This window comes from Oryzias latipes, chromosome 3 (genome assembly GCF_002234675.1).
Source record: "Oryzias latipes chromosome 3, ASM223467v1".
In the NCBI taxonomy this organism is placed as follows: domain Eukaryota; kingdom Metazoa; phylum Chordata; class Actinopteri; order Beloniformes; family Adrianichthyidae; genus Oryzias; species Oryzias latipes.
Window position 1 is genome coordinate 26,967,090 of NC_019861.2, and position 25,887 is coordinate 26,992,976.

At 37.7% G+C, this 25,887-nt stretch overlaps 1 protein-coding gene across 1 annotated transcript in view; it reads left to right on the plus strand.

Moving 5' to 3' along the window:
• The first annotated feature begins 3,914 nt into the window (after window positions 1-3,914).
• The window catches only part of LOC101155504 (RNA polymerase II elongation factor ELL2), a 33,409-nt gene continuing 11,436 nt past the window's right edge, over window positions 3,915-25,887 (plus strand). Inside the window, exons 1-4 of the mRNA XM_011492900.3 lie at window positions 3,915-4,085; window positions 4,460-4,507; window positions 23,487-23,614; window positions 24,536-24,699. Coding sequence (XP_011491202.1) covers window positions 3,948-4,085; window positions 4,460-4,507; window positions 23,487-23,614; window positions 24,536-24,699 — 478 coding nt within the window. The 5' untranslated portion in view covers window positions 3,915-3,947. The remainder of the gene's footprint in view (window positions 4,086-4,459; window positions 4,508-23,486; window positions 23,615-24,535; window positions 24,700-25,887) is intronic.

Genomic DNA, 25,887 nt, shown 5'->3' on the forward strand with positions numbered 1-25,887 from the left:
ATAAATTAAGTTGTTGATCGCGCACACAGAGGTGTGCAGAGTATCTTGACACTTATAGTAACAAATCTCAGCTTACTTGGTAAGACAACACTTTATCTCATCATGCTGACAGTCACGAAAGACAAATATGCAAAACAAGTCAAATAGTCAGCAGGACCAGGTTATCTGCCTTCTTAAATTTTGCAGAGCAGAGATATTATCAGGGCTTCAGAGACATCAAGCTCATCTTGCAAACATCACACAGGCTTCAGGGAACCATCAGCGGTTGGAGCCCCAGACAAGGTCAAACATTTTTTAAAATAATGGAGTTCCTTCTTTTTCAGAGAATAAACTTTACAGAGTTTCACACAAACAAAAGAGAAATACATTATTTAGAGACTACTTGAAAAGAGTGATGTCCTTTTTGAGAAAGTTGAAGCACAAAACAAAAAAGCCAGAACAATTTAAAACAAAAAAAACCCACAACGGTACCACAATGAAACGGAGATTAAGGGTCAATTGGTGTAAGAGGTACCGGTACATAAAAATATATTAACTTACTTAATTTGTATATGAAATCAAACAGAGACCCAAATCTTGCAGGGTCAAACTTTCAGCGAATACAAAAAAATAACAAATGTATTGCTCGCTGAAGGTGGAGCACCTTTCATCCTGCTATCTAATCCAACTGTACACAAAAAATAAGCATAAAACAAACAGTTCTTTCTGATCAGAATAAAAAGAAGTTTAACAGTGCTTTCCTCTTAAAACATATTAATGATAATTGTACCTTGCATATTTTTAAGAGGCTGTTAATGAAACTGGTATTTAACATTGTGAAAGTGGTGTAACTGGGCTTAACATTTGTATTATGTTAAGATTGTTGTATAAGATTCTGTGGGAGACATTCAGGTGTGGAACCTCAGCTCCATCAAGGTCCCACTGCTTTAGTTTGTTAATGATCAAAGGACAACTCCTAGACAAAAAGAGACAGGTAGGTAGGCAGGTAAAGGCAAAGAAGGGGCTGGAATTAGCTACATTCCTCTTGGTTGGCGAGGAGAGTTACTTGTAGTCCACCAATACTTGCACGGGTGGATTAATTAAACTCTTGCATCAGTTAGTCATCAAATAAGTATGTAGATAAACAGAACACAGATGTAAAATTTCAAAAAAGATGTTTGAAAGAGATTTCAGTGTTGTTCCTAAATTGTATCAATAAAACGCATCATTTTTGCTCTGCTGATGGTCTTCAGTAACCTCCACCCTTCTCCTTCTCCATGTATACTTTCATTTAAATAGTAGATTAGCAATCAACAAAATAGGCTTACTTCCACTCATCTGCTTTGCCACTTTCTCACAGTTATACAAACATATTCGTCATTTTAAAATGCTTCACCTTTAGATTTTGTCAGGCAACAGAGTCTTATACATATATGATTTCTCATATGTGAGCAAAGGCAGTAGAATGTGCTTTGTAAGTGACACTAAGCCAATCTTGTGTAACTTCTATTTGACCTGGACCCTTTCAAAAAGGGAAAGTTGGCCAGATTGTCATGACTGACGATAACTAAGCAACTAAGCCCATTAAGTCACTGGTCTAAGCATGTTTCCTGTGAGGATTAGAGGTAAACTGACCCACTTGAGTTTGTCACCATCTTGCTTTCTACTTTCTTTAAACTTTAACTCATGGATCATAAAACAGAAACGAGGCAGATTGAAATAGATTTATCACAACTGTCAAACTTTAAAGTGATTGTCTGTCTGGTGAAGACATTTTAAAATGCACAATGAAAAAACTTATTCAATTCTTAGGCTTTTTAGTAATCCAGGGCTGTAGATTGGAACATGAAGTTCACTGTGATGGTTTAAGATATTTGATCTTAAGAAACTTTAGAACTTTAGATTAATGATGGACACAACCCCTTCCACAAAGGAAGCTGTAGTATATTTAGTTCAGACATCACAATTCTTGCATTTGTTGAGAGGATTGCAGTGCCACACGGACAATGAAGATGGTTTGAAGGTCAAACTCCAGGATCATCTCATTTATGAGCTTGTCAGCACTTTTCCTCTCTTCACCTCCCCTGAAAGACTCTGTTTTCAATTTAGCACATTATTTTCTGTAGGATGAGGTCTCAGGTTTTGGAACTGTAATAAGTCATTCAGACCACAGTTGGTGGAAATGTGAGATGTAGGGGTGCAGCTGTGGAGTTTACAGAGTTGGTTATCATTCAGTTAAAACCTGGGTTGAGAAGGTTTAATACCACAACTTTTTGAATTTAAAAAAGTATGTTTGTTTAGTGTAAAAAACATATTTTTTAATTTCCATGTTTCTACCAAGCAATTCAGTGCTAGGTAGAAAACTGCAGTTCACAGCAGTAGCAGCTGATAGAATACATTTTTTCATTTTTTTGTTGTGTTATTTTGAGAAATCTAAAGATTTGATAGAAAGCAATTTTAGAAATCAGAAACTATTTTAACTAACCATGATACAGCTGAAGAAACAGCATTAAGGATCACATTTTAGGTTGTAAGTGTACACATTTTCAATGAAAGTATTTTGGTGTGCTTTTTTGATTTAGGCTCCTTCAACTAATTTTTAAGTGCAACAAAACCACAAAAAAACAGGCTGCAAATCAAACCAATACAAACCAGTGGGGAACACAAAGGCGTGCTTTGCCCTTATTTGTAGTCATTTGGCAACACTTTAAGCTCAATTATGCATCAATTTTTACTTTCATTCTTTTCTCCTGGTTTGTACAATTTCTTTTTTCCACCAATCTCTTTCTGCTAAAGGTGTAATGATTCAGTTTATATCATAATTTGTGGTTGATGATACTATTCATAGTTGATATTTTAAACAAAACAATTCACTGACAATTCACATTACAATTCACTTACATTTTTGTTTCATAAAGTTCAGCCCACTGCTGATTTTACAATTCACTGACTCAAAATCGATTCAAGACATCTTTATGCAAATGTTCCCCCAGTGTGACTCAGAGAGAAATACCTGGGTACTAAACAGTTCAGGTGAAGTTTTCCAGGTTCCTTGTATTTCTTGCAAGATAATCAAGTGTAAATTACCGTAAATATGTGTACAAACAAAAGGAAAACAAGAGTTAATGGCAAATCCATTTAAATTTTTGTTTCACAAAGTTCAGCCCATTGCTTATTTTCCATATCAAAACAATACAATCAGAACATTGATAGAACATTCCACCACACTGTATGGTCACGTCTTTACAAAATTCAAAGTGTTTCACACATTGGACTGTAAGGATGGCTAGATCATTACCACGTGTGTTGTCCACATTGATGACACTTAGTTATTTTTACATTATAGTATAAACCTACAATTCCTCAATCCAAATGGTATTTCAATAAAATAAATGTACTTCATTTTGAAACAATGTTATAATGGCATGATTTACAGCTTACCTCAGACATATTGATCTGGTTGGATGTAGAAATTTAAATTGATTCATCAATTAGTTCGATTAATCGTTACACCCCTAGTTTCTGCAAGTGTGTGCCGAAAGTGTCATAATCCAAATGTGGACATTAAAATAAACAGGATTAGACATGACTCCGCTTTGGTTTCATCAGTGTTTATGAAGTTTGGAATATTTTTGTTACTTTAAAAGTTATATTTGAAAACTGTAGATTTAGTTAGTAGATTAGGCTATTCTTATTTCAGAACTCTGACCTTTGTTCCCACTTTTGTTGGCACAAAGTGATTTGTTTTTGAGAATTAAAAAAAAAACGTTTTATTACAGTTTTTCAATAATATTAAATATTATTGAATCTGGTTTAAAGAGCAAACGTGCTCAAATCCACACTAAAAACTAATAATATCTCATGTGGACAGCCTCGCGAAGGCCCCGCCCACCGCGTGACGTCACGGGAGAGCTCTGAGCTGCCAGGGAAAAGCGGCTTTAGTTGTGGCAGAGTGAGGAGAGCCAGCGATGGCTTCACTCAGGGAGCTGCGCCGCTACGGGCTCTCCTGTGGAGAAAACAACAGAACCAGATCCAATAGCACTCTATACCACGTCAAGCTGACGGACACGGCCATCAGGGCGCTGGAGGCTTTTCAAAACCTCAAGGTAGCTTCTCCTCCTTTCAATTTTCTTTGCACCTATTTAAAGTTTGTGTTTTGCTTTTCTCTGTGCAGAATTGTTTTCTGTCTGCTTTTTGCCTCGCCACCTTTACTGTGTAATCTTGTTTTATAAGACTCTATCAGCTGAAATGCACAGAATCCTGCAGCTCCAAAAGCTTTGGAGTTAAGTAATCAAATAAATGACAAGCAGGAGAGTTTTTGCTTTCTTAAAGCTCCAGTTAAGACCATTGAGAGAGCACGGGGGCATTATTGATTGTGTAACTTCAACTTACATTTAAACAGATTACAACACAATTGTATTTGCCTGCCTAATTTAGGTCAATTAGTAACAAATGCCTTTTTCTTTCCTCTCCTCTTTAGGGAGCTTTACAAAGTCAACCAATTATCTGTTTCAAAGGAAACCAAGGGGTGAGTTTAATTTTTTACGTCCTTTTTTTGGAGTGTATGTGTGTGTCCTAAAATCAAAAAGCAGCTGAATAAATGACCTGTCAAATTCCTAACACAGTAGGTTGTCATCTCCATACCACGTAGCTTTTGGTTTGCGTAAATGAATTGAGCTGGAGGAGTTAAACATGTAATTATTCACCTGAGATCTGTTTCTGAAGAAAAGCATTTCCCGTCTGGAGAATGCTTTGCTGCTGACTGACACCCTGACAGCACTGGGAAAAGGAGCCTGTGGCAGGTTTTCTCCAGCAGGCGGGAGGCATGCAGGTTACTGGGTCAGGCTGGTGACTGTGCGGAGGCTTTGTCAGATCAGCAGGCGGTGCTGGGATGAGGCAAGGAAGGAGGGTGGGAGGAAGGGGAAGACGACTGCACAGACGCTGTCAGAGTCAGTCAACAGGAGATGAGCAGTTATCAAATTGAATGCATTCCTGGTATCATCATGACCTTGTATGAGCTGCTTTAAATTGTGGAAATATTTTCGTCTGTGTGATATGACAGTCTGAACTATGTGTGTTTTGACTTTAATCAGGGGGGAGTTGTGTCTCTGGGGGATACTTACTTTTCAGTCTATGCTAATTGCACAGGCTGGTTGGAAGGAGTTTCCAACCCCCTTCCTGTCATGACAAGATGAGATGAGTGTGACTTTACAAAGAGAGCCTGTGTGACGATCAGACTGTTTGTGGTCTCTGAACTCACTGGTGTGTTTGCCAACCACATTTCGGACATTTCCCATTAGCATAGTTTTCATTCAAAGTTTAACACGGAGGTTTCAGAAAGATTTGAAATTTTTGGTTTAAAGCAAATATAACAGTAATGACACATAAATGTGTTACCCCTTAGAGCGGGTATGTCCAAAGTCCGGCTCGTGGGCCAAATGCAGCCCCCGTTTAAATGTAGGCTGCAGGTTCTTGTGAAAAAATCAATATTATACAGCTCGCGCTTTCTAAAAGCTGTGTGTACGATTTCTTTATTGTGATTGGCTAAATTCCGTTATAAGCTGTGACACTTTCTAGCTCATTTCTAAAAATGTTGACTATAAACGAATTGAACATCTGTGGTTGTTGTAATCAAACTACAGTGTTTTGTACTTCTGAATAATATTAGTAATAAATAATATATAGCAATAATTTTTAGATATTTTTCACATTGTTTTGACCTTGTCTTCGCTTTTTGTATGGATTTATGCTTTTATATTTGGTTTCTACATGTTTGATCTCTGTTATAAAACATAAAAAATGGCTACATTTACTACTCAGAATTTAGTTTTTGGACAGTTTCAGGTTAATTGTGGAATTTTTGTGTATCATTATAAAACTTATAAAATCTAAGTGATGAGGTTGTACTAAAAAGATGGCTCTCAAAAAATGTTTTTTGAATAAAAAAAGTAGAAAAAACGACTTAAAGGCTCTGGACTACTAAGGGTTATATCAAATTGTGTATTGCTGCTATTTCTTTATCATTGTTTCTTTTCTTGAAAACTTTTCAAAGCAACCCCGAAGTTTTGCAAATCATCTTAAGCTTCTTGACTCTAGTTTGTAACTTCAGTTCCGATTACGAGTTAATCTGGTGGTCACATTTTAAATGACTCTTAAATATTTAAAACTTTCCTATGATAACTAGCTGCAGTTAATCATAAATTTAGATTTCATAATCAGATATATTGAAAAGTGTGCTATTTAAATAACTGAAGTTGCTTTATTAAAGCTCCATGAGTGTTCATGTGAGAAACTGTAAAACAAAACAAAAAAAACTAAACTTAGAATGTTTTATCTATTTTTTTTTTTAGCCTCTTGGCAGTTTCTTTGACAGCATCTGATGTCTTCTGGTTGTTCACGCTTCCCGGAATATGGCACAGAAAGCTAAAGCTATTAGCCAAATTAATGTTTAGAGGTAATTACAGGAGCTGTGATGTCCTTGATTGCAGAGTGAAGCATCATGACGACAGTTTGCAATAGCTTTCGCTGTCTGTCTGACTCAGACATCCCATAAAGCTCTTCTCAGAACTAAAATACCTAACTTTATGGCATCATCCGTCTCTTAAAATGCCGGCGCTGCAGTTATTTATCCCATAAAAAGTCACTTCTGTTTGTCAAAACATAACACTTTAAAGCTTTTTGCTTCCATGAAAAACATCATGCCAATAATGTGCTAAATGAACCTTCCCAACGTCACAGTGGCTCAGTAGCCAGCCCCATCTTATCTAACTCTTCCACAGCATGCACCTGCTAGTTTTAATACTGGGTCTTCTTTTACATTTGAAAGTAAAATTATACAGTCTTGCAGGGAAGAGGGGGTAGAAGAGGAGTAAGGCTCGCGCTTCCCAAAATTTTCTTTGGTATAAAAGACAACGGAGACGGGTTATATAACTCTCTTGATAACATCATCAGCCGATGTCTGTCCCAGTGCTGGTAAATCAAAAATTTGATGCTTCATGGAACAAGAGAGGTCCCTTGTCCTTGAAAGATAAGTAGAATAAAACCTGCAGTTTCCCTGTCATCTTCTCTACCTATTCCAGTTTGTGAAAACGTTTGCTTTTAGTGGCTTTCTTCCTCACCCTTTTAGTCCATAGTCATGTTTCTCTTGGTTACATTTGGACGCATGTAAAAGTAACATTAAAGATGGATCAGTTGACAGTGGTGGGTAAAAGTGGAAAGTGGGTAAAAGTGGTTTCCCCTAAAATTCAAGAATATTTTATTCATGAAAGCAACTTAAGAGGAAAAGACCCACTCCAATGAAAATTCTGTTTTTAACATGTTCTTGTAGCATTTTCTCATGATGAAGGAAATCACAGGATTAAAAATGCATTTCTGAGTATTTCTTTATTCAACTTGTGGTGAATCAGAATCAGGCAAAAAAAATACTATTTGAAAAAGCTTCTAGTTGCTACATACGAACGACAGGGCACAAGCTCCCTGCTCCGCTTGATTCTGATGCATCCACGTTTTTGTTTTCCTTGTCTGATCTGGCATCTAGCTTAGCTGAGCTGGATAGCTCAGATATTGCTCGCCATTTTTTTTGCATCATTAATGTTACCCTGGGGTGCGGGAGGCTGTAAGTTAGAGTGTAAATAAAGGGACGATGGGAAATGAGCGCAGGGCTTACTCCGCATCAGCAGTCCCGTCAATAACTCTGAGGCAAATTCCTGATGAACTACTGCCGCTTTGCAGAAACTGTGTCCTAGAAAACAACACAGGATTTTGATTTTGGCCAATCATAATTAAAAGACTGGAAACAATAGATCAAAAAATGAATGGAGCAGGACTTTAAAAGGCGTAAATGCACAGATGTGTCAGAAAAATGAAAGAAGATCGTGTCAAAATGTCCTAAACATGTTTACTTGTTTTTTTAAGCAGAGAACTGAAGAAAATGTCTGATAGTAGTTTAGCTGCCCAATGACACAAGACTCTATATGAAATATAGCTAAAAGTGGTGTTATCCAAAATAAAAGCATGCTCACCCTGTCAACACCTCTGATTTATTAGACTAAGACCTATTGTATCAGGGTGTCACTTGTATGAAAACCTCATTGTCAAAAAGCTGAAACAAATGGAGAACTGTTAAGTTGACTTAAGCCGCCTTATCAAAAACAAAAGTCAACTTGTATGCTCAGTTGTTAGCCACAGCTTTTGGTTTGCGTTGATCTGGGTGTGGAAAATGCTTTAAATGTAAATGTTTTTCTTTTGCTGTTTTTTTTGTTGTTGCTTTGTCCTGTGTGGACTATAGGCATGATTTATTTTGGTTCCACCTTGTTTTGTCCCACTATGCTTGTTGTACTGCAGTTGTTGGTTGACCATCCTGGATATGGTCCCCCGAGAGCCATGTGTTTGTATGTTTGTGGTTTGACTGTTGGGTTGAGAAAGAATTTTGGTCTGTTGGACTACCATTACTTTCTATTTCACTGCCGCTCTTTAGTGGATTTCTTTCCGCCCCTTCAGAGAGGTCAGAGGGTTCTCCCCAACTTGCTTTCCGTCCTGTTATTCAAATAACAATGAAACACGCTGTGTGCCAACTCTCACATGACAAAGTATCACCAGTCCAAATGTCTTAAGGTAGAAAAAAAACTCAGATGCGTTCTTTCTAAAGCAGGTTGCAAGTAAGTTCACCAGGTAACCACTAGCTTGTTGCACAAGAAGGTCAAATTGCTTTGACTCCAAATACTGGAGAATAATCCAAACTTGAAAAGTTTAAACTTGAAAGTAGGAATAAATTCACTTTGGTTTTACAACCATTTTCCCCTTGAGGTTAGATTTAATATTCTTGATGTGTATACTAGGGTTTAGTTCTTATTCAACCCTTCAACATTAGCTCCAGTGTTGACATTCTTTTGACTACCATTGCTCTTCAACCGTTTACGAAAATCCAGCGGATTCTGTCGTGGAGAAAAGCAGATTTGTGTCGTCATGCAACACGTTGTGTTAGTTTGCATTGTGCAAAGCCGATATAAAAAAAAACGCCCTTCTCTGTGTCAGAGTCAGCTGATTTACGTTGATTGCATAAACAGTCAAAAATTTACAATATGTCAAGGAGCGTGTGTTATTAAGGTGTTGCTGGCGATAACTCTGCTGTTAAAGGACTAGACCGATTGTATTCTTGGTAAGATTAAAATTAGGCACAAACTGAGACATGGTATTTTCATTGCTAGGTAGTACATGGTACATGGTCAGCCCCAGAGCTCTCAGATGGAACATACAAGGAAACAGCAAACGAGACAGACTGTTGTTAAACTTTTACATACTTTCTCTGCAATATTTTCCAAAAACGTAACATACAATTCCACTGTTATACAGATGACACCCAGCTCTACCTCAACCTCCAACATCCCCCTGTCTTTCCTCTTTGACTGGTTAGGAACAAGCAAATCCTGATTCTCCTCTAACTTTCTTAAACCTACCAGTGAGAGAATGGAGGTTTACCTATTGGCTCCCACTCTGTTTTCCCTCCCCTCAGGTTAAGATTCTAATTGTCATCCTTGTCAGTAAACTATCCTTTCAGCCTGACATCAGTTACATTACCTGACCTACTTCAATCTACCCAACATTCGCTCATTTTTGTTCATAGTTTTGTCTATGAACAAGTTATTCTAGTAACTCCCTTCTCTTTGGCCTCATTCATAAATGTCTTCATGAGCTTCAAATGGTCGAGATTTCAGTTGCTCGAATCATTACCAGAACCTCCTTCTTTCATCATATCACTCAGTTTCTCCAGAGCTACACTGGCTCCCAGTTCAGTTCCAAATCAAATTCAAAATACTTTCGTTTGCTTTAAAAGTCATCACGACCCTGGTCTTACATTATCTCTTGGATCTTCCACACATATCCACTCGTTTTTGATCATCTTCCTCCATTCATTTGTGTCACATGTGCTCACCACACCCGCCATGAGGAGCATGGTGGTCTGCTCCATGGCTCTGGACCTCACTTCTCTCAACACTTCATGCATCCTCACTCAAAACTCATAAACTTGCTTACAATTTACAAACACTGTCTCATATTAATCTTTGTCAGATTTTTGCTCTTGCTTTGTATGATATTGTTATTTATTTGTTGTTGTTTTTTGTGTGTGTGACATCCCTTAGTGCAAGAATGTTATTGTTATTAAAGCCACAACTGGATTGTATCCAATCTAGAAAAAGTGGATCCAGAACAAAAACAAGTATCCCAGCAGATCTGGAAAAGTGGGTTTTCTGCTTGGAGAAATGGAGCTGGTCTAGACTTGCCTGTCTATTTGTGCCCAATAGAAACTATAGAACATTAGCTGGGAGCGTGGTTCTCTGCAATGGCATCTGCTTAGCATTTGTCATTCACAGTGAACCATAGTTTGTTGAAGTTGACATTTTGGCCCTTGGGTATTTTCTGGAGAACATCATTCCCAGCAGAGGAGAGATAAACCTCAGGGGAAGCTTGTACCAGTGTACACCCATCATACATCCTCCTATATTGGAGCTTTGAGCTCTGCTCCTGTGTGAATCTGCAAAAGTAAAAACCGAAAGGTAATTACAGGCGGTAGCTTGATTACATACGCTGTCTCCCACTTCATGCAGCTACATATACTGTATCAGCCAGTGTTGGCTTGTGAAACTCGGCAAATGAGAAATCCCTGCAGAAAAGAACTGTTGGATCATAAATAGAAACTTGCATTAAGAACACGCTCATATCCTGGTTCATTTCTTTCCTTTCCTTCTCAGCTACTGTCATCTTTCTCTGTCTCCCATGCAGACACACAAACACACTGTGTTTTGTGTGTCTGTGCCCTCCATTGAAGGGGCAACTTGTCTTCAATGGCATGTGTCAACTTGTGGTCCTGGGAACAATTTGCGTCTTTTGTTTGCAGCGACATGATGAGAAGTAGTGTTTACTGAAGTGTGGTGAGGATGAGACTACTGCCTGGCTCTCTGAGCCTTTCTTTGTGTGTGTGGGTGTGTCTGTGTGTACATGTTTGTTAAGCCCGTGGCAGAGATGTTTGGTTGATCAGTAAACTTTTTCCCCAATCCTTTCACTCGTACAAGTGGTAATGTGAAGAAACTAGAGCCTTTCCTCGCTGCCACCCTGTTTTCATAAGCAGACAGAGCAGAGTGACTTACCTTCTACTAATGTTTTGGTTCCTCCTCCTCCTCCTCCTTCTTCTCCTCTAGCTGCGTGTCCTTCCTCCCATCTTACCAGAAAGGGGAGGCAGTGCCATGGCATCTAGCTGTGGTGCCGTGCAGGCCGGGACAAAAGAAGGCCTGTTTTTTAGAGGACTATTACTCAGGCTGCAGAGGATGTGGAAACAATGGTCTGCATGGGATCTACACCCAGACCCCACATTCTACTCAAAGCTTGCAGGAAACATAAACCCTGTCCACCAACGGCATTCTCTATGTTTTTGTTCAAAAGTTGTAATGACTTTGATAAACTTTGAAATGGCCGGAGAAAGATGCATTAAAATTTTCTGCAGTTCTACTAAGTGGAGACATTAGTGTCATGATGATTGATGACAATATTTTAAAATTCAACTTTAAGGTATCAAAAGAGGATTTTTTTTTTTTGTTTTGTTTTTGAAAAATAGATTTCTTTTTGGGGATGCCTATTATTTATGATTTAATCTCGGCCCAGATGGTGTCATGCTTTAATGAAAAAATGTAATGGAAAAGGAATTCATAAGCTTGTTGGATTGGTTTTAGATGTTCTACCAAACACTTTATTTGCATTAAAGTTCACTTGAAAGACTCAAGGAAAACGTCAAATTTTTATAAATTGTGACATTGAACACCCAAATATAATCTATTTCAGAAATGTTTTTGTATTGCTCATATGGGATTACTCAAACCTGATTTAGTTTAGGAGTTTGTTTGGTTTTTTGTTTATATTTTCCATGCTGATGCACATATATAAAGAAAATTAAGCTTAAGATTGCATTTATGAGTACTTCTTTAATTAAAGCATGAATAAGTAACAGATGAAAAAATGCTTGTAACTGCCACTTAAAATCTGCAACAGCAGGCCACAAGCTCTCTGCTCCATTCTCATCTTTCACTTGGAGATGACTAGATCTGTGTACTTCTTTGTTTTCCCCGTCTAAGCAGAGTCTTGCCCACACGTCAGTGGTGAATTTCTAAGTAGAAACTATGTCCTAGAAAACTACAGGTTTACAGATTTTGGCTAAAAACGACATGATCATAATTAAAAGACCACTGGGAACACTTTTGCAATAGATCAAGAGATGATCCGAGTGGAACTTTAAATTGTTAACAAGCTTTGCTGCTATTTTTTCTTTATCCATGAAAGCTTAACTCGTTCACGGGTTGTGCAACCAGGCCAGAGGAGCTTAGCCGAGAGAAAAAATGAGATGGCAACAAAACAAAAAAAAGACTCACATATTCACCTCTGGCGCTCCAACAGTGTTTGTTGCTTTATGAATAACGTTCATCAACCTTACTAAGCCAGGTTGGATGGATACTGTCTTCAAAATGTATAAATAAAACATGAGCTACACAACCTGAGGGTCACAATTGCAAAAAAAAGAAAAGTACAGCAAACTAGTTGCCTTAGAGCGCGCTTAAGTCTAGAGAGGCAACCTGATGACCCCACCATCAAAGCACAACTGAAAGTCTCAGAAGAATCTAACCCTACTTTTTTTTTCTTTTTTCTAATTTTTTGTTTTGCTTGCTTCTCCGTCACCTCAGTGTCTCCGTTTCTTTCCGTTGCTCCAACTTTACATTAAAAATATATTGGTGCTCCCTGCGTTCTCTGATAGAAGCTCAGCCTGCTATTATTTTAACCAACACTGACTTCTGATCAGTAGACAGAAATAAAGCGCCTTGTTGCAAAGGAGTGTTTATAAGCTCAGTATCCACACAATAGACTCGATTAGTCATAAGCCCTGTGATCTTTCACTTGTATGTGAGAGCTCGATACGACTGGTGTGGAGAAATAATGCCATTTTATTTTTGGCTGTTTTGGGCTTTTACACAACAACTGACTACTGTGGTAAACCTCTGCCAATATTCAAAGAACAGTTAAATAACCGTTGTCATTTTACACAGGATTCTAACAGTTATGTATTTAGCTTCTATTCATAAAGATCATTTGGATTTCTTTTTTTGTCATTGCTCAGTTAAAACCTTTTTGCACTTTATGTAAGCATTCTTTCTCCAGTTTTCTAATTATGTAATACATTCCTATGAAGCTATATGTTTATCTTCAGTCTAAAGCAAATTTAGAACAGTAAAGAAAAGGAGACTTGCCCTTCATACCATACTTTTGTTATACAAGAAACCTTGCACACCTTGTTTGCCACAAACATAGGTGTGACACATACAGACTCTGTTTGTCAGAACACTATCTGATTTAAGCATAAACTGCACAGCAAGTCTAGCTTCAACTTGAGTTTTGTTCTGTAACGAGGGGCAAACAAATCTCCACTCCTGCATTTACGTCTAAGGGGAAAAATAAACTGCATCCACTGCTGTTTAGAGTAAAAAGTCTTTGGGAACAGTAGTTGACTACTCTGTCCTTTCTACTCTGATCATCTTTTGATCTATTGTAAAAGTGTTCCTAGTGGTCTTTTAATTATGATTATTCCATTTTTAGCCATAATTAAAAAAGCTGTGTCGTTTTCTAGAACATAGTTTCTGAAGAGCGGCAGGAGTTCAGTAGAAATTCATGTCTTAGTTGTGCGCATGACCGTTGGTGCACGGCAAGCCCGTCCGCACTTCCCATTACCCATCTGTTTACACCCCCCCACTAGCTTACAGCCCCTCACACCCCCAACGTAACCTTACCATTTCTCAGACGAGGAAAACAAATAAATTGATTGATCTAGTCATCTATAAGTAGATGCATCAAAACGGAGCAAAGCAGTGACCTTGTGGCCTGCTGATTGTATCTCCGACATAACTGCAACTGTCTTCTTCAATTGGCTTTTTTTTTTGTCTGCTCCTAATTCACAACAATTAAAAAAAGAAATACTCAGAAATGCAGTTTTCAGACTAATTTTCTTATACAGTATATGTCATCCATAAGGAAATGTCCACAATAACCTGTTAGAAACACCAAAAACACAATTTTATTTGAGTGGGTCTTAAAGGAAAACTCAAGAATATAAACTTTGTGGGTAATAAGATTTCTCTTGAGTTTCTGTTAGCATGAAATATTTTCATGACTCGCGTGTTTTGAAGACATTTTCTGCTGCGTGTGTCCTTGTGGGTCACGGTAAATGGCACTACAGTCCGTATACTTTTCTGGTTACAGTCTTACTGCCTTTCACACAAAGGTATCATTTCAGCTGAAAGGTCCCAGGAGTCCAGGAAAATGCAACGTGTGACTCGCTGAATGTTAAACTGCGGCAGTGTTTCCTCACATGAGCTGGCAGTGTGAAAGGTAGAAATGTGTTCACAGGCATGCTGCAACATTTTTTAGGAGATAAAAATAGACTCCCAGACAAACTAATTGCATATGTAAATGTGTGACAAATAGAAGAAATGTTGTTTTTAAAGTCCCATTCTGATCATCTTTTGATGTATTTTAAAAGTGTTCACAGTGGTCTCTTAATTATGATTTTGTTATTTTGGCCAAAGTCCCCAAAAACTTAGGACAAAGTTTCTGCAGATCTCTGAATTGTGGGTGGGACCATTGCTTCCCGTCATCCATGCGTTTCGGGCGGCAGTGGCTCAGGAGCTTGATCAGGCCGTCCAATGATCAAAGGGTCGGCGGTTCAATCCCCGCTCCCCCTAGTCAACTCTCGTTGTGTCCTTGGGCAAGACACTTCACCCTCCCTGCCTCCAGTGTGGCTCCACTGGTGTGTGTGAATGCGCATGAATATCCCGGTGATGGTCAGAGAGAGAGACCAGAACAGCCTCTGTCAGTCTGCCCCAGGGCAGCTGTGGCTACAACCGTAGCTACCATCACCAAGTAGACATGAGGAGTGAATGAATAATGGACACACTGTAAGCACTTTGAGCATCTGGAAAAGTGCAGATAAATCGAATCCATTATTATTATTTACATGTTGTCTGGCTAGTTTACAGCCCCTCATACCCAAACCTAACGGTGCAACAGAATTAGCGGTGCAACAAAAATGGTGAGCAATTTTGGAGCTATCCAGCCATACAGTTTTGAGCCAGATGCCAGCTCAGACAAAGAAAACAAAGACAGACATGACTCAATTTTTCTACAAGTGATCAGAATGGAGCAGAGCAGGGAGCTTATGGCCTGCAGATTTGTAGTTTGTGTGTAAGAACTACAAGCTTTTTCAACGCCATTTTTTTCATCTAGCCCTGATTCCCTACCATTTAAAGAAATACTCAAAAATGCTATTTTAATCTTTAATTTTCTTTAAATACGCCCTCTTTTGTAAGTGCTAGAAGAACACGTTTAAAGCACAATTTTCAACATTCTAAAAAAATTAGGTACCGTATGTATGATCACTTTTGACCAAAAAATACAGTTCGTGTGATTTAGCCGTTTTTTTATATTTCATGGATGGGGACATAAAGCGATAAGATTATCCTTTTTGTTCTGCATGCATACACTTGAGTCTCTGCCACCTCTGAAACGTTGACATAACACAACCTTATCACTTTGTGTGGGGCAGCAAAAAGTCTAGCCAAATATCATGTATTCAGTGAGCACTTCAGGTTCCAGGTTACTGTGACATGATCTGTTAAGACTACTAATATTCAGCATGTCTTTTCTCTAAAAACTAACTCTAAATCTTGTCCCGGTTTCAGAAATGTCATAATGCACTCCTGTTAAACGTGTGAACAAAGACTACGATTGTCAGAAATGATGAAATGGCTCTTTTGCCTTCATGTGACTCCTTTTTTTAAAAATAATTATGTGACATGGATCCCTGCTTATGACTCTAAACAAAGATTTCAGTTATCACATCTGTGTGACCTTTTTTGTGCTTTTCCAGTTGATCCATGCAGGTTTGCTTTACTCCATAGGCTTACATTGAGAAACAAAAGAGCGACAGAGAATATGAAAAGGCTAAAGCTCAAACAAATGAAGAAACCGATGGACAAAGGGCTTTTGCCAAGAATAACATCTCTAAGGTTGATAATGATGTATGTTGGAGGCACTCTATAGGACATTTCACCATGGACAAGAATTGGGAAAGCTTTAAGCTTTGACAGATGAAGAGTTGATGAAAAGGGAGAGCAGTCAGACAAACCTAAGGGAGGATTGTAATCGTAAAATATGTTGAAACACTTGTTATTTTCAGGCTTTTCTTGCTGAGACTCTTTGCCTTTTGACCTCAGGGAAAGGTCACTAATCATAACAGGGGTCATAAGTCACTCCCAGACAACTTTTCCAAGAAAAACACTCTTGCTAAGACTTATTGTTGCACTTTGACATTGACACAAACCGAACCATGTAGGCAACAGGAGTGAAGTGCCTGCTGTGAAATTTCCTGCAGGATTTTAGAAATCTGTCAGCGGAGGTTGTTCGAATCAGCACAAGACCTCCTGTGAACTTCACACGAGTAGAGCTCCAGCGGCTGGACACTTTTATGAATCTCAATGAAATCAAGAGTAGAGAGTCTTGGTTGTAAATGACTGCGATGAGAGGCGTTTAATGACCTCATTAGCTGTAGTTTTATTGTAGAAGTGGATGTGATTCATTTTTATCCCTGCTCAACACTGCAGGGAGTAACGTCATGCAGTCCTCATTTGCAGAGATTTAAAAAGCCAAATACATCTGTTATTTCTGTTTACCCGATCCTCTTAATGCGTTTTTAAATGATAAAAGAACACTTGTTGGCGCATTTGCTCCCAACTTTTCAACTTTAATCTTCCAAACCATGATCCACCAAAACAGCAGCTAGACAGCTTCTAAAACTGGATCCTTCCTGGATAATAAGTGAAAAGGGGTGTTATTTGAAGCGGATGCATTTAAAATCAATACATTGTTTTGATTGACATTCTTTAATAGATGAATTTCTTTCTTTTTTTATAATTGCCTTTTTTTCCCCTGGTCGCTAATTTTTAAGCAGCAAACCACCTTAATTTCAAGATCTAAAGCTTTTTGGGATTCATAGCTAATTTGAACCTAGTTGAGGGTTAGTCGAGTTCTATTTTCAAAGTCCCACTCTGATGAAAATCATTTGTGTTTTTAACATGTACTTGTAGAAATGTTTCTGATGATAGAGGACATTTATAAAGAACATTCAGCTCAAAATTGCATTTCTGAATATTTTTTTATTCAGATCACTGTGACTCAGGAGCAGACAAAAAAATTATGGAAAAAAAAAAAGGGCTGATTTGTGATGTAGAAAATACGCTGGGTGGGCCACAAGCTCCCTGCTCCTCTTCCTTCCACAAAAGGAAGGGGAAGAGGGTGCAGGATTCTTCCACGGCAACTGTTCCTCCCGCAACTGGGAGGCAAATTTCAAATGAACTCCTGCAGATAATATGTCCTAGAAAACAACACGGTTTTTTTGATTTTGGCTAAAAACATGCATTATAATTAAAAGACCACTGGGAACGCTTTTAAAATGGATCAAAAGAGGATCAGATCAGAGTGGATCTTTAAGAACCTGACTGAACCGGGTGATCCCCTGACATCAAAACCTCTAACACCTTTTTGGATAAAGTTGAGCAGAGATTGTGCATATGAGGCCTCTCTCATGAAGCGGTGCATAGATTTTAGCATAAAACATGGCCTACACTCTGATCTGACAACACCATGTGACGCATGCCTTTACGTAGTCTTCTTTTTATAAATGCCAACCTGCTGTCAGCTGTGCAAGAACAAACATTTGTTGTTCTCTTCCCACACTCCACCCTCATTAAGTCATAAGTCATCCAGAAGGTCCATGTTATTGTCAAATGAAAATCAAAATAATAAATGTATAAGCAGCTTTGATTAACAAAAGAAGCTCATTTTAAGGGTCTCCCAAAACATTCCAGGTTTGAAGCCATCAACAAAAAATACCAGGACCTGCCTATCCTCTCCACACATGCGAGCCACCACAAAAAACCTAACGAGTGCACTAAATCCCCCCTTGACCCTGCGACATACAGACAACAATGGTGGCTACAAACAAACAAACACGTTAAATATGAAGCAGAAACAGAGCAGGAGATGCTCACACCGTGCTCCTCGTTTACAGATCGCTGCTTCTCCGTGTCTTCTTGCTGTCCTTCAGCAGATTTCTAGACCAATTGATTACCAATTCACCATAACGATTATAACCCTATTAATGGATTATCTTTCCGTTGACTTTCTATTTGGTGATGAAAATGAACACATCAGTACACAAATGTCACAGTATTTGTTTATGCAGCAAAGTGCTGTAATTCTTTTCATTTTTTTCCAATTAAATGTAACCTTGTGGTGCTTCTTCATGCATGGTTCCAGATGTGGTTAAAATTTGCGCTGAAGGCTGCCTGTTTTTTCCTCACCCTCTCTTAGAAAAATACAGATGTTTGCGTTACAATTTGCATATAGACATTTTTCAAGTGGTTTCTTTATAAACAAGGGCCGTGTTCTTCCTATCCAGCACGAGTACCTGAACAAGTATGAACACGCTGAGAGCATTCGAAGAGGAAGCTACTATATCTAAAAAAGGGGGTGGCAATATATTAATTTGGGTCATTGGAATAGAGGTGGGAAGAACTAATTATAGCACGTGCAATTTCATTAGTGAGATTAATGGGTGGTGAAATATAATAGCCTAGATACATAACTTGTAAAGTGTTCATAAAAAGGTCTGGTGTGTGAAATTATCCATTTACTGGTCTGTGCCGAACATTTGACATGTTGGCCTATGACTGTTACTGATAAAACACTCCAACTCCCGTCCAAGGATTTGGGCTTTAAGAGTTCACATCGGGTAGATTTCCACAGGCAAACATTGCTCAACACAGCGCAGAACGCATGAAAACACAAGTTGTATAAACAGCCAGGAGCTACCTGAGCGCCTGTGAGCAAGCTCCTCTTAGTGTTGAGAGTTAAGACCCAGAAAGTTTATACTCTTGTGGTGAAAATCTGCCGAAAGACTAATCCACGCCAGGCTAATAAGAAAATAAAAGCCAACGTCTGTTACTCACACGATAGGCAAAAACACAGTGGTAGAAAATAATTTTTTGTCTGGTTTTAAACTTTTATCAATTTAGTACTTACTTTATGAAATGGGTTTGATACATCTGTGTCTTGTATGTATCCATAATTGATGCCTAAAATAAACAAATAAATCAAATCAAACTATCATGAGCAAAGATCTGCTGCCTACTTTTCATCTGCAATAAAGAAAATGTAGTAACAGTAAAAACTATGATTAAAATTTCAGCTACTAAAAATGATATATCCTGTCCAAAATTAAAAAAGAGAATTTTACACAGTTTCAACCCTGCCCTGTTTGTAGGACTTTTTAATCGTTCTCCTTCATTGTCACGTTTGCAGATCCCATCAGTTTGAACATAAATGCACTTTTTTACAACACAGGATGTGTCTTCTTCATGTTTGAGTACTCAGTAACCAATCGCTTTGTCTGTGGCTGTTGAATAATGCCTTACTTGCTGAAACAAGCAGTGCTTTTTAACAGGCATACCTCTATCTCCTGATCCATTTATTATGTATGTGAGAAAATCAGTGATCATTCCAGAATTCTGCTCTCACAGGCCCATAAGTTAAAACTTTTACTGACCGAAACTTAGCTATGGTTCCTGCTGTAGCGTCTGTTATTAAATGAGTGCGTGCGTGTGTGCTGGCCCGCCCTGGAGGTTACAGCCTTGGCTCTATGTGCTCCTCTGAGTCTGCCAGGATCTCAAAGACGCCTCGGTGGAGCAGACTCTTAGAAACATTGTCTACCAAAAGAGATTTATTTACAGTTTCTGAGTGCTCCGAGGTCTGAGTCCTGGTCCTCTGCGTGTTCTTCATTATAATTCAGGAAACATGCAAGGCAAAGCCAACATACTAGAAAGAAAGAAATAAGGATTAAACATCATAAAAAGTATTTTTCAATTGATTTTGTTTGAGACTGGTGACATTTTCTGAGAATATTTAATAAAAATTATTACAAAAGTACGATTTTATAAGGGCTATAATGATTTTATGACCAATGTTGACTTATTTTAATCAAGTATGTTAACGCAGTAAAATGATTTAGCAAGATTATTAAGGCCATTATTAAGATGAAAAAACAATCTATTTTTCTATTTAAAAAAAACACTTTATAATGTAACTGAATAGAATTTTTTTAATCATTTTTATTGCCATTTTCTGAAGTTTGATGAAAGGTTCATCCTTGTGAATATTATTCTTGGACAACTGAAGGTTTGGATGGTCACTTGGTTCAGTAGAAACATGAAACACCAACATGGTTTAAACAGCAAGATGTCTCTAACGCTTTATTTATAATCTTACTGAATTATCCATGTAAATGGATAATTGTGTATTTGCAGAACCTTTGAATGTATAATGCTATCAAATTCAAGACGTGAGAAGCCGATGCTGCACATTTACACTTGAACTTACAGCGGTTAATAATTCTAAACATTTACAAAATAAAATCTTTTTCAAAAATGACTGCATGATTTATGTTCAGATTACGAATTTGTTATAACAAAATGTTAGAAAAGCATTTTATCTGTTATCCTGATTGTACAGCATTTGCTTTGAGTGACCACTGCCTCTTTCTTTTTTTTACATTTACTCACTTGTGTTGACATTTTGTAACATGTGTTTTTTTTCTTGGGTTTTTTGTTTTTTACTTTTTAAAAACGATCCGTACAGAGACATGATTCTCCAGAGCTTGGATCTTGGCCAGATCCTGTTTCTGGCTCCATCGGATCCTGGCTATGTCTCATTTTTGGATATTCGGTTAGCAGCAGCAGCAGTTTATACTTCTACATTCAAGTCTAATTTTTTCTACTTAAATGAGTGAAATCCCTTTCAAAGGGTGAGAGTGACCCCTTTAACAGACTTTGGTCATATCAACAAATTATATAAGGTTAATTGCTGCAAAATTTGAAATTCACAGCAGGATATTGCTTTCTAAATAATGTTGTTCTTTTTTCACCATTTTCTATTTTCTTTTTCTTGGGTCATTTTTTGAAACAGAACTAAGTAAAATGACTGAATTTTTGCAGAGCTCTGTTTATCAGGATGTTGGATTTGGTGATGTTTTTGTGACGTTTAATACCAGTAAAAATGTATAGAATCATTTAAACATTTAAGATAAATTATTTGAAAAATCAGATTTACTGTTTGGTTTGTGCAAAATTATTTGATCGCAGTTTGCATTAAACTTAAATTTTAACACGCTATGAAAGCCATTTCGTTTTTTAATCAGATTTATGTTTGAGTTTAGCCTGACGTGATGGGAATTTTAGGACAAACCTTGTGACTATTTACCATCTGATATTTTTTGTTCTTGGTTGATCCTGTTCAGCCTGTAAATTGTTGTAACTTGTCCCAGCCCTCAGTCCATAATGTGAACATGCACGCCTGCTTTAATGATGAAACCTGCTGCTTCTTGCTTTGTGCCTAGAGAAATAAAATGCACACACTCCTCAAAGTATTGATGAGGCTGTGCTTAGATCTCAATGCAGCACTAGAAAGAAATTCATTACTACTGGTCCCATTTAATGTGTTGTAATAATGTCTAAAGGAAAACTCTTAGAAGTAATTTAGCTTAAGTTATTCTTTTTAAGGTGAATCATTTCTAAAGGCTGTTAAGTTTTGAAAATATTCTTGGATTTATGTTGAGTTTGACAGTCCTTTTTTTTGCTTGTGTTCACTTTATATTTAGTTTTAAATTGTCCTGGTTTTGCAGGTTTTCTTCATTAATTATCCCTTGTGCTATCTTAGATGACCCCACCCTTACATTGACGGGTTATTCCTACCATGACAAAGGTGGATAAAGGTGGAAAGATTTCATGTAATCCATGGACACCAGTGAAGATCACAAATCATTGAAGAAAAAAGGTTCAGCCCACTGTCTAGTGGGTCTAGATGACCCAACTCCCAATGTTAAAGTGCCTAGGATAGCACAAGGGTTACAAAGATAGAAGATCCATAAATTCCAAAATGAAAGTTGACAATTGGCGGGCTGAGCCTCCAAACCCAATTCCACAATTTTGTAAAACATTAGCAAATGTTAAAGAATCTTTTGTGCGTTTTATGGGGTAAGAAAATCAAGTTTTAAAAAGCATCATTAAATTCATTGCAGCTACTATGAAGCTAAAGCAATCAAATGTTCCCCATTTCTTTTTGGTTTTGTTAGTAAAACTCCTGCAGGAACACCTTGAAAACATTATACAAAACAGTGAGGCGTTTACTGACTTTCCACTGTGTCTTCTGTCAGTCTTTCTCAGAACTACTTTTCTGTTGTTGATACAGAATGAAGCATTGCAGTGGTGTTTGTAAAAATTCACAGTTCAAAGGAGGCCGCGTAATAACGCACAGATTGTAATGTATCCTGGCTTTTAACTGTTTTTATGTAGTTTGTCCTCAACTTCCCTTGGCTTCTTTTACCTTAGACAATTTTATTTTTCTGTCTTGGCTTAATTTATGCTGTTTGAACCAATTTAAGGTTATTTTATTTTAGCATTTGATCCTTGTAAAACTTATTTTTATCTCAGTTTATTTTGTTTTAACTTGGATGCAATTTAACGTAATTTATTATAATTTCACATTATAATTTTGTTTACTTATTTTTGTTGATTTTCCTGCATTAGGGTGAACTGCTGCAAACACATTTCCACGCTTGGGATATTTTTTTTTCCCCTTTTTATCATTTAACTACCTTTTGAGTTTTAAGTGTACATGCCTTTAATTTCCCTTTTTTTAAATTTGATTTTAGGCTGTAGCTTCATGGGTTTGGTAGCTGTCTGCTAGTCAGTCAGATAATTACAATTCCCAAGCTAAAGAGTTGTTATGTCTTCAGGCAAAACTCCCAACACTAATTTTCCATCAGTTGTAAAAAAAAAAAAAATACCCATAATTCTCTCTGAACAAAACATCTGCTAAATAAAATGGATAAGCTTTGCATACCTGCTCCTTTTTGATAAGTATTTTCTGTATTTTCCCTTTTGTTTATACAAATTCTTGTTATGGAAAATGAAACCATTTTTTAAAAAAAGATAAACGACTTCTGAACTTTTTTTTTAACTTGAATTCCCAATTGAAAACATTGTCTGCATATTTCTGTATAGGTTTCTTTGTCATTGTTGCCCAACAAATGACCCTTATAGTGAGAATTGATACTAACCCAGATCAAAAAAGAGGTCAAACATTGAAAATCTGAGCTCAACCTTTTACAGACTGGAGATGATCCAGATGCTTGTTTTGCAATTTTGAATGCAAATTAATAATAAAAAAAAATGGTTTGATTCTCTGTCTTTTAGAAAATGTATTTTACTTATAGTATTTCTGTTCCATAATTACTGTTCAATTTCATTTTTTCAGAATTTACACTAATCTGTAATACATTCTCTTTTTTTCTGTTTCCATCCCAGTACATCAAGATCCCAGCTCCCACATCAGAGTCGTCCTCTGCTCTTCGTGTCTTTGCCTTCTACTTGTCCAGCGATGGCAAAGACCAGCCACAAGCCAGCTTTGACTGCATCCATCAGTATGTCTTAAGGTACAGAGGTTTTTTTCTATTTTTACGAAAGTCGTATTGATCTTCTCTCCTCCATGTTCCTTTTTTCCATCTGACGTGTTCTGTTCTGAAGCCCATTTGTCTCATAAATCACCAAAGGCATTCACTTTTTTTTACATGTTTTCGTATTTTCTGCCTGCTTCAACGACCATGGCACATCCCAGATGGAAGCTTTTTCTCTTCTTTATGGTCCACCACATTTTTCAAAAGTGATTACTCAGCGCTTGTATGCTCATGAATAAGAGGGGCATAAAGCTTGCAGCTTGCTGTACACAGCATGAGATGGCTGTAATTTCCTTTATATTTCGGGAATAAGCCTTTCATTACTGAGAGCCATTATGCTGTATTTATGGAGGGAATATGTTTGGAAGTTGAGCAATGTTTATACCCCCAAAGCCAGATAACTAGTTGTGGACAAACTTTGTTGGTTTTGGTTCTGTAGCTTCAGCCAGAACAAACATGGCAACTGCTTGAGGGCGAGATCGTGTCCTCTCCGCCCCCACGTTTATTTGCTTATTTAGAGGATGAAGAGAAGACGTGGTTGGAGGTCACACATGTAATTGTGTTGTGAAGAGTCTCATCTTTGAGGACAAAAATCTGAGAGCACAGTAAATCCCTCTTACAGCTTTCATGCACGGCTCATGTACTAAACTATTTACTTTTGTCCATGATGATCCCTGTTTTGCAAGGATGCAGGAAGGAGCCACGGTAATCCTGGCGTTTTTGCAAAGACTCTGTCCTGTGACATAACATGAAGTCAGCATAGATCAGTCTTAGCCAGCTTTTACCGCAAAGCCATATTTGGCTGCACGGACAATAGACGGCTCGAGCAAAACATACAGAAATCTACTTTGCAAAACTCTGCTACAGGGCTGGCAAAAAGCGGCTTCTTTTTTTCTGCAGTGACGGCCGTGAACAGCTGGAGGGTCAAGGCAGCATCCAGGATAAGATCACCGTTTGCGCCACTGATGACTCCTACCAGATGACCCGTGAGAGGATGTCGCAGGTGGAAAAGGATAGCTGGAGCCGCTCTGCCATTGAGATAAAACCTGGAGCCACACATCCAAGTAAGATTAAGCTAGAGGCCTGCGTGTTTGAAGAAAACATGTAACAGACAATGATGCATGCGTAGCTGTATCTACGGAAAAGGTCATGGGCTCTTATGCTTCAGGGAGAACAGCAGACGTAAACACAGTGATGCCACAAATAAATGACGATTATAGCGTCTTAATTATAATAGGAATATTGGCTTTAATTTTCAAACTTTTTTTATACTTTGCTTTAAGCTAAAAAAGGCTGAAATTTTCTTATTTCATTGTCTAATGAAATATCAACTTCTGTTTTTTTCTCTGCATTCTGGATGCTTTCGATTTTCCTTTTTCACCCTGGTTTATTTTTTTATTTAATCAAAAAGTTACCAAAGCAGGAGTATAACCCAGGGCTTTAAGCTGTGATGATGGCTGCTTTCATCCACTTCCTAAACGAACTCCTCTCCTTCGGTTTGGCTTTTGGGGCCATAAGAAGGGCAGGGGCGTAGCCAGGGGAGGGCATGGCCACCCCTAGAAATGTATTGGTCACCCCTACAGAAAGGTTAGCTATGATTTAGTGTTGGTCAAGTCCATCAACTTGTACCACTTTACAGGATTTGAATACTGATGCGGGGTCAGATTGCCTTTTCCAACATTTGCAGTAGTTTGGTGATGGAAGTTTTCACCAGTTAAAGAAACATCAATGGAAATGTGCATTATTGATATCAACTGATTAAGAGGTTTTCATTTCTTCAGAAATGTGAACTCTTTAGTATTATGCAGTAGAACAGGACTCATACTGATAGGGAGGACAGCATGTTAGTTATTCTTTTTTGTCGAAATTACACTTCAGCAGGAGAGATGGTAGGAATGAGAGTAAATATTTGGTTGCAATGCAGAAAAATGTGTATGAAACTTCTTAATTTTTGGTGGTTAGGTCTCTGGGTTGATGGCTTTTTATTGGTCTTGGGATAAACTCAAATAAAATAATGAATGAACTCCAACGCCTAGACGGTGATGGTGGTTTTTTTCTCCAATGTACTGTATATGTATTAGTTTTTTTTTACATTTTAACAAATAAACAAAAAACAAAAACCATGAATACAAAGACAAATTACAAGTAGTGCAAGTAGTCATGGTAAACCCATACAGATAATATAAAAACATGAGGTAGAAAAGAAAAAAATACACAATTGCCATTGCATTTAGTGGTGAACAAATGCTCTT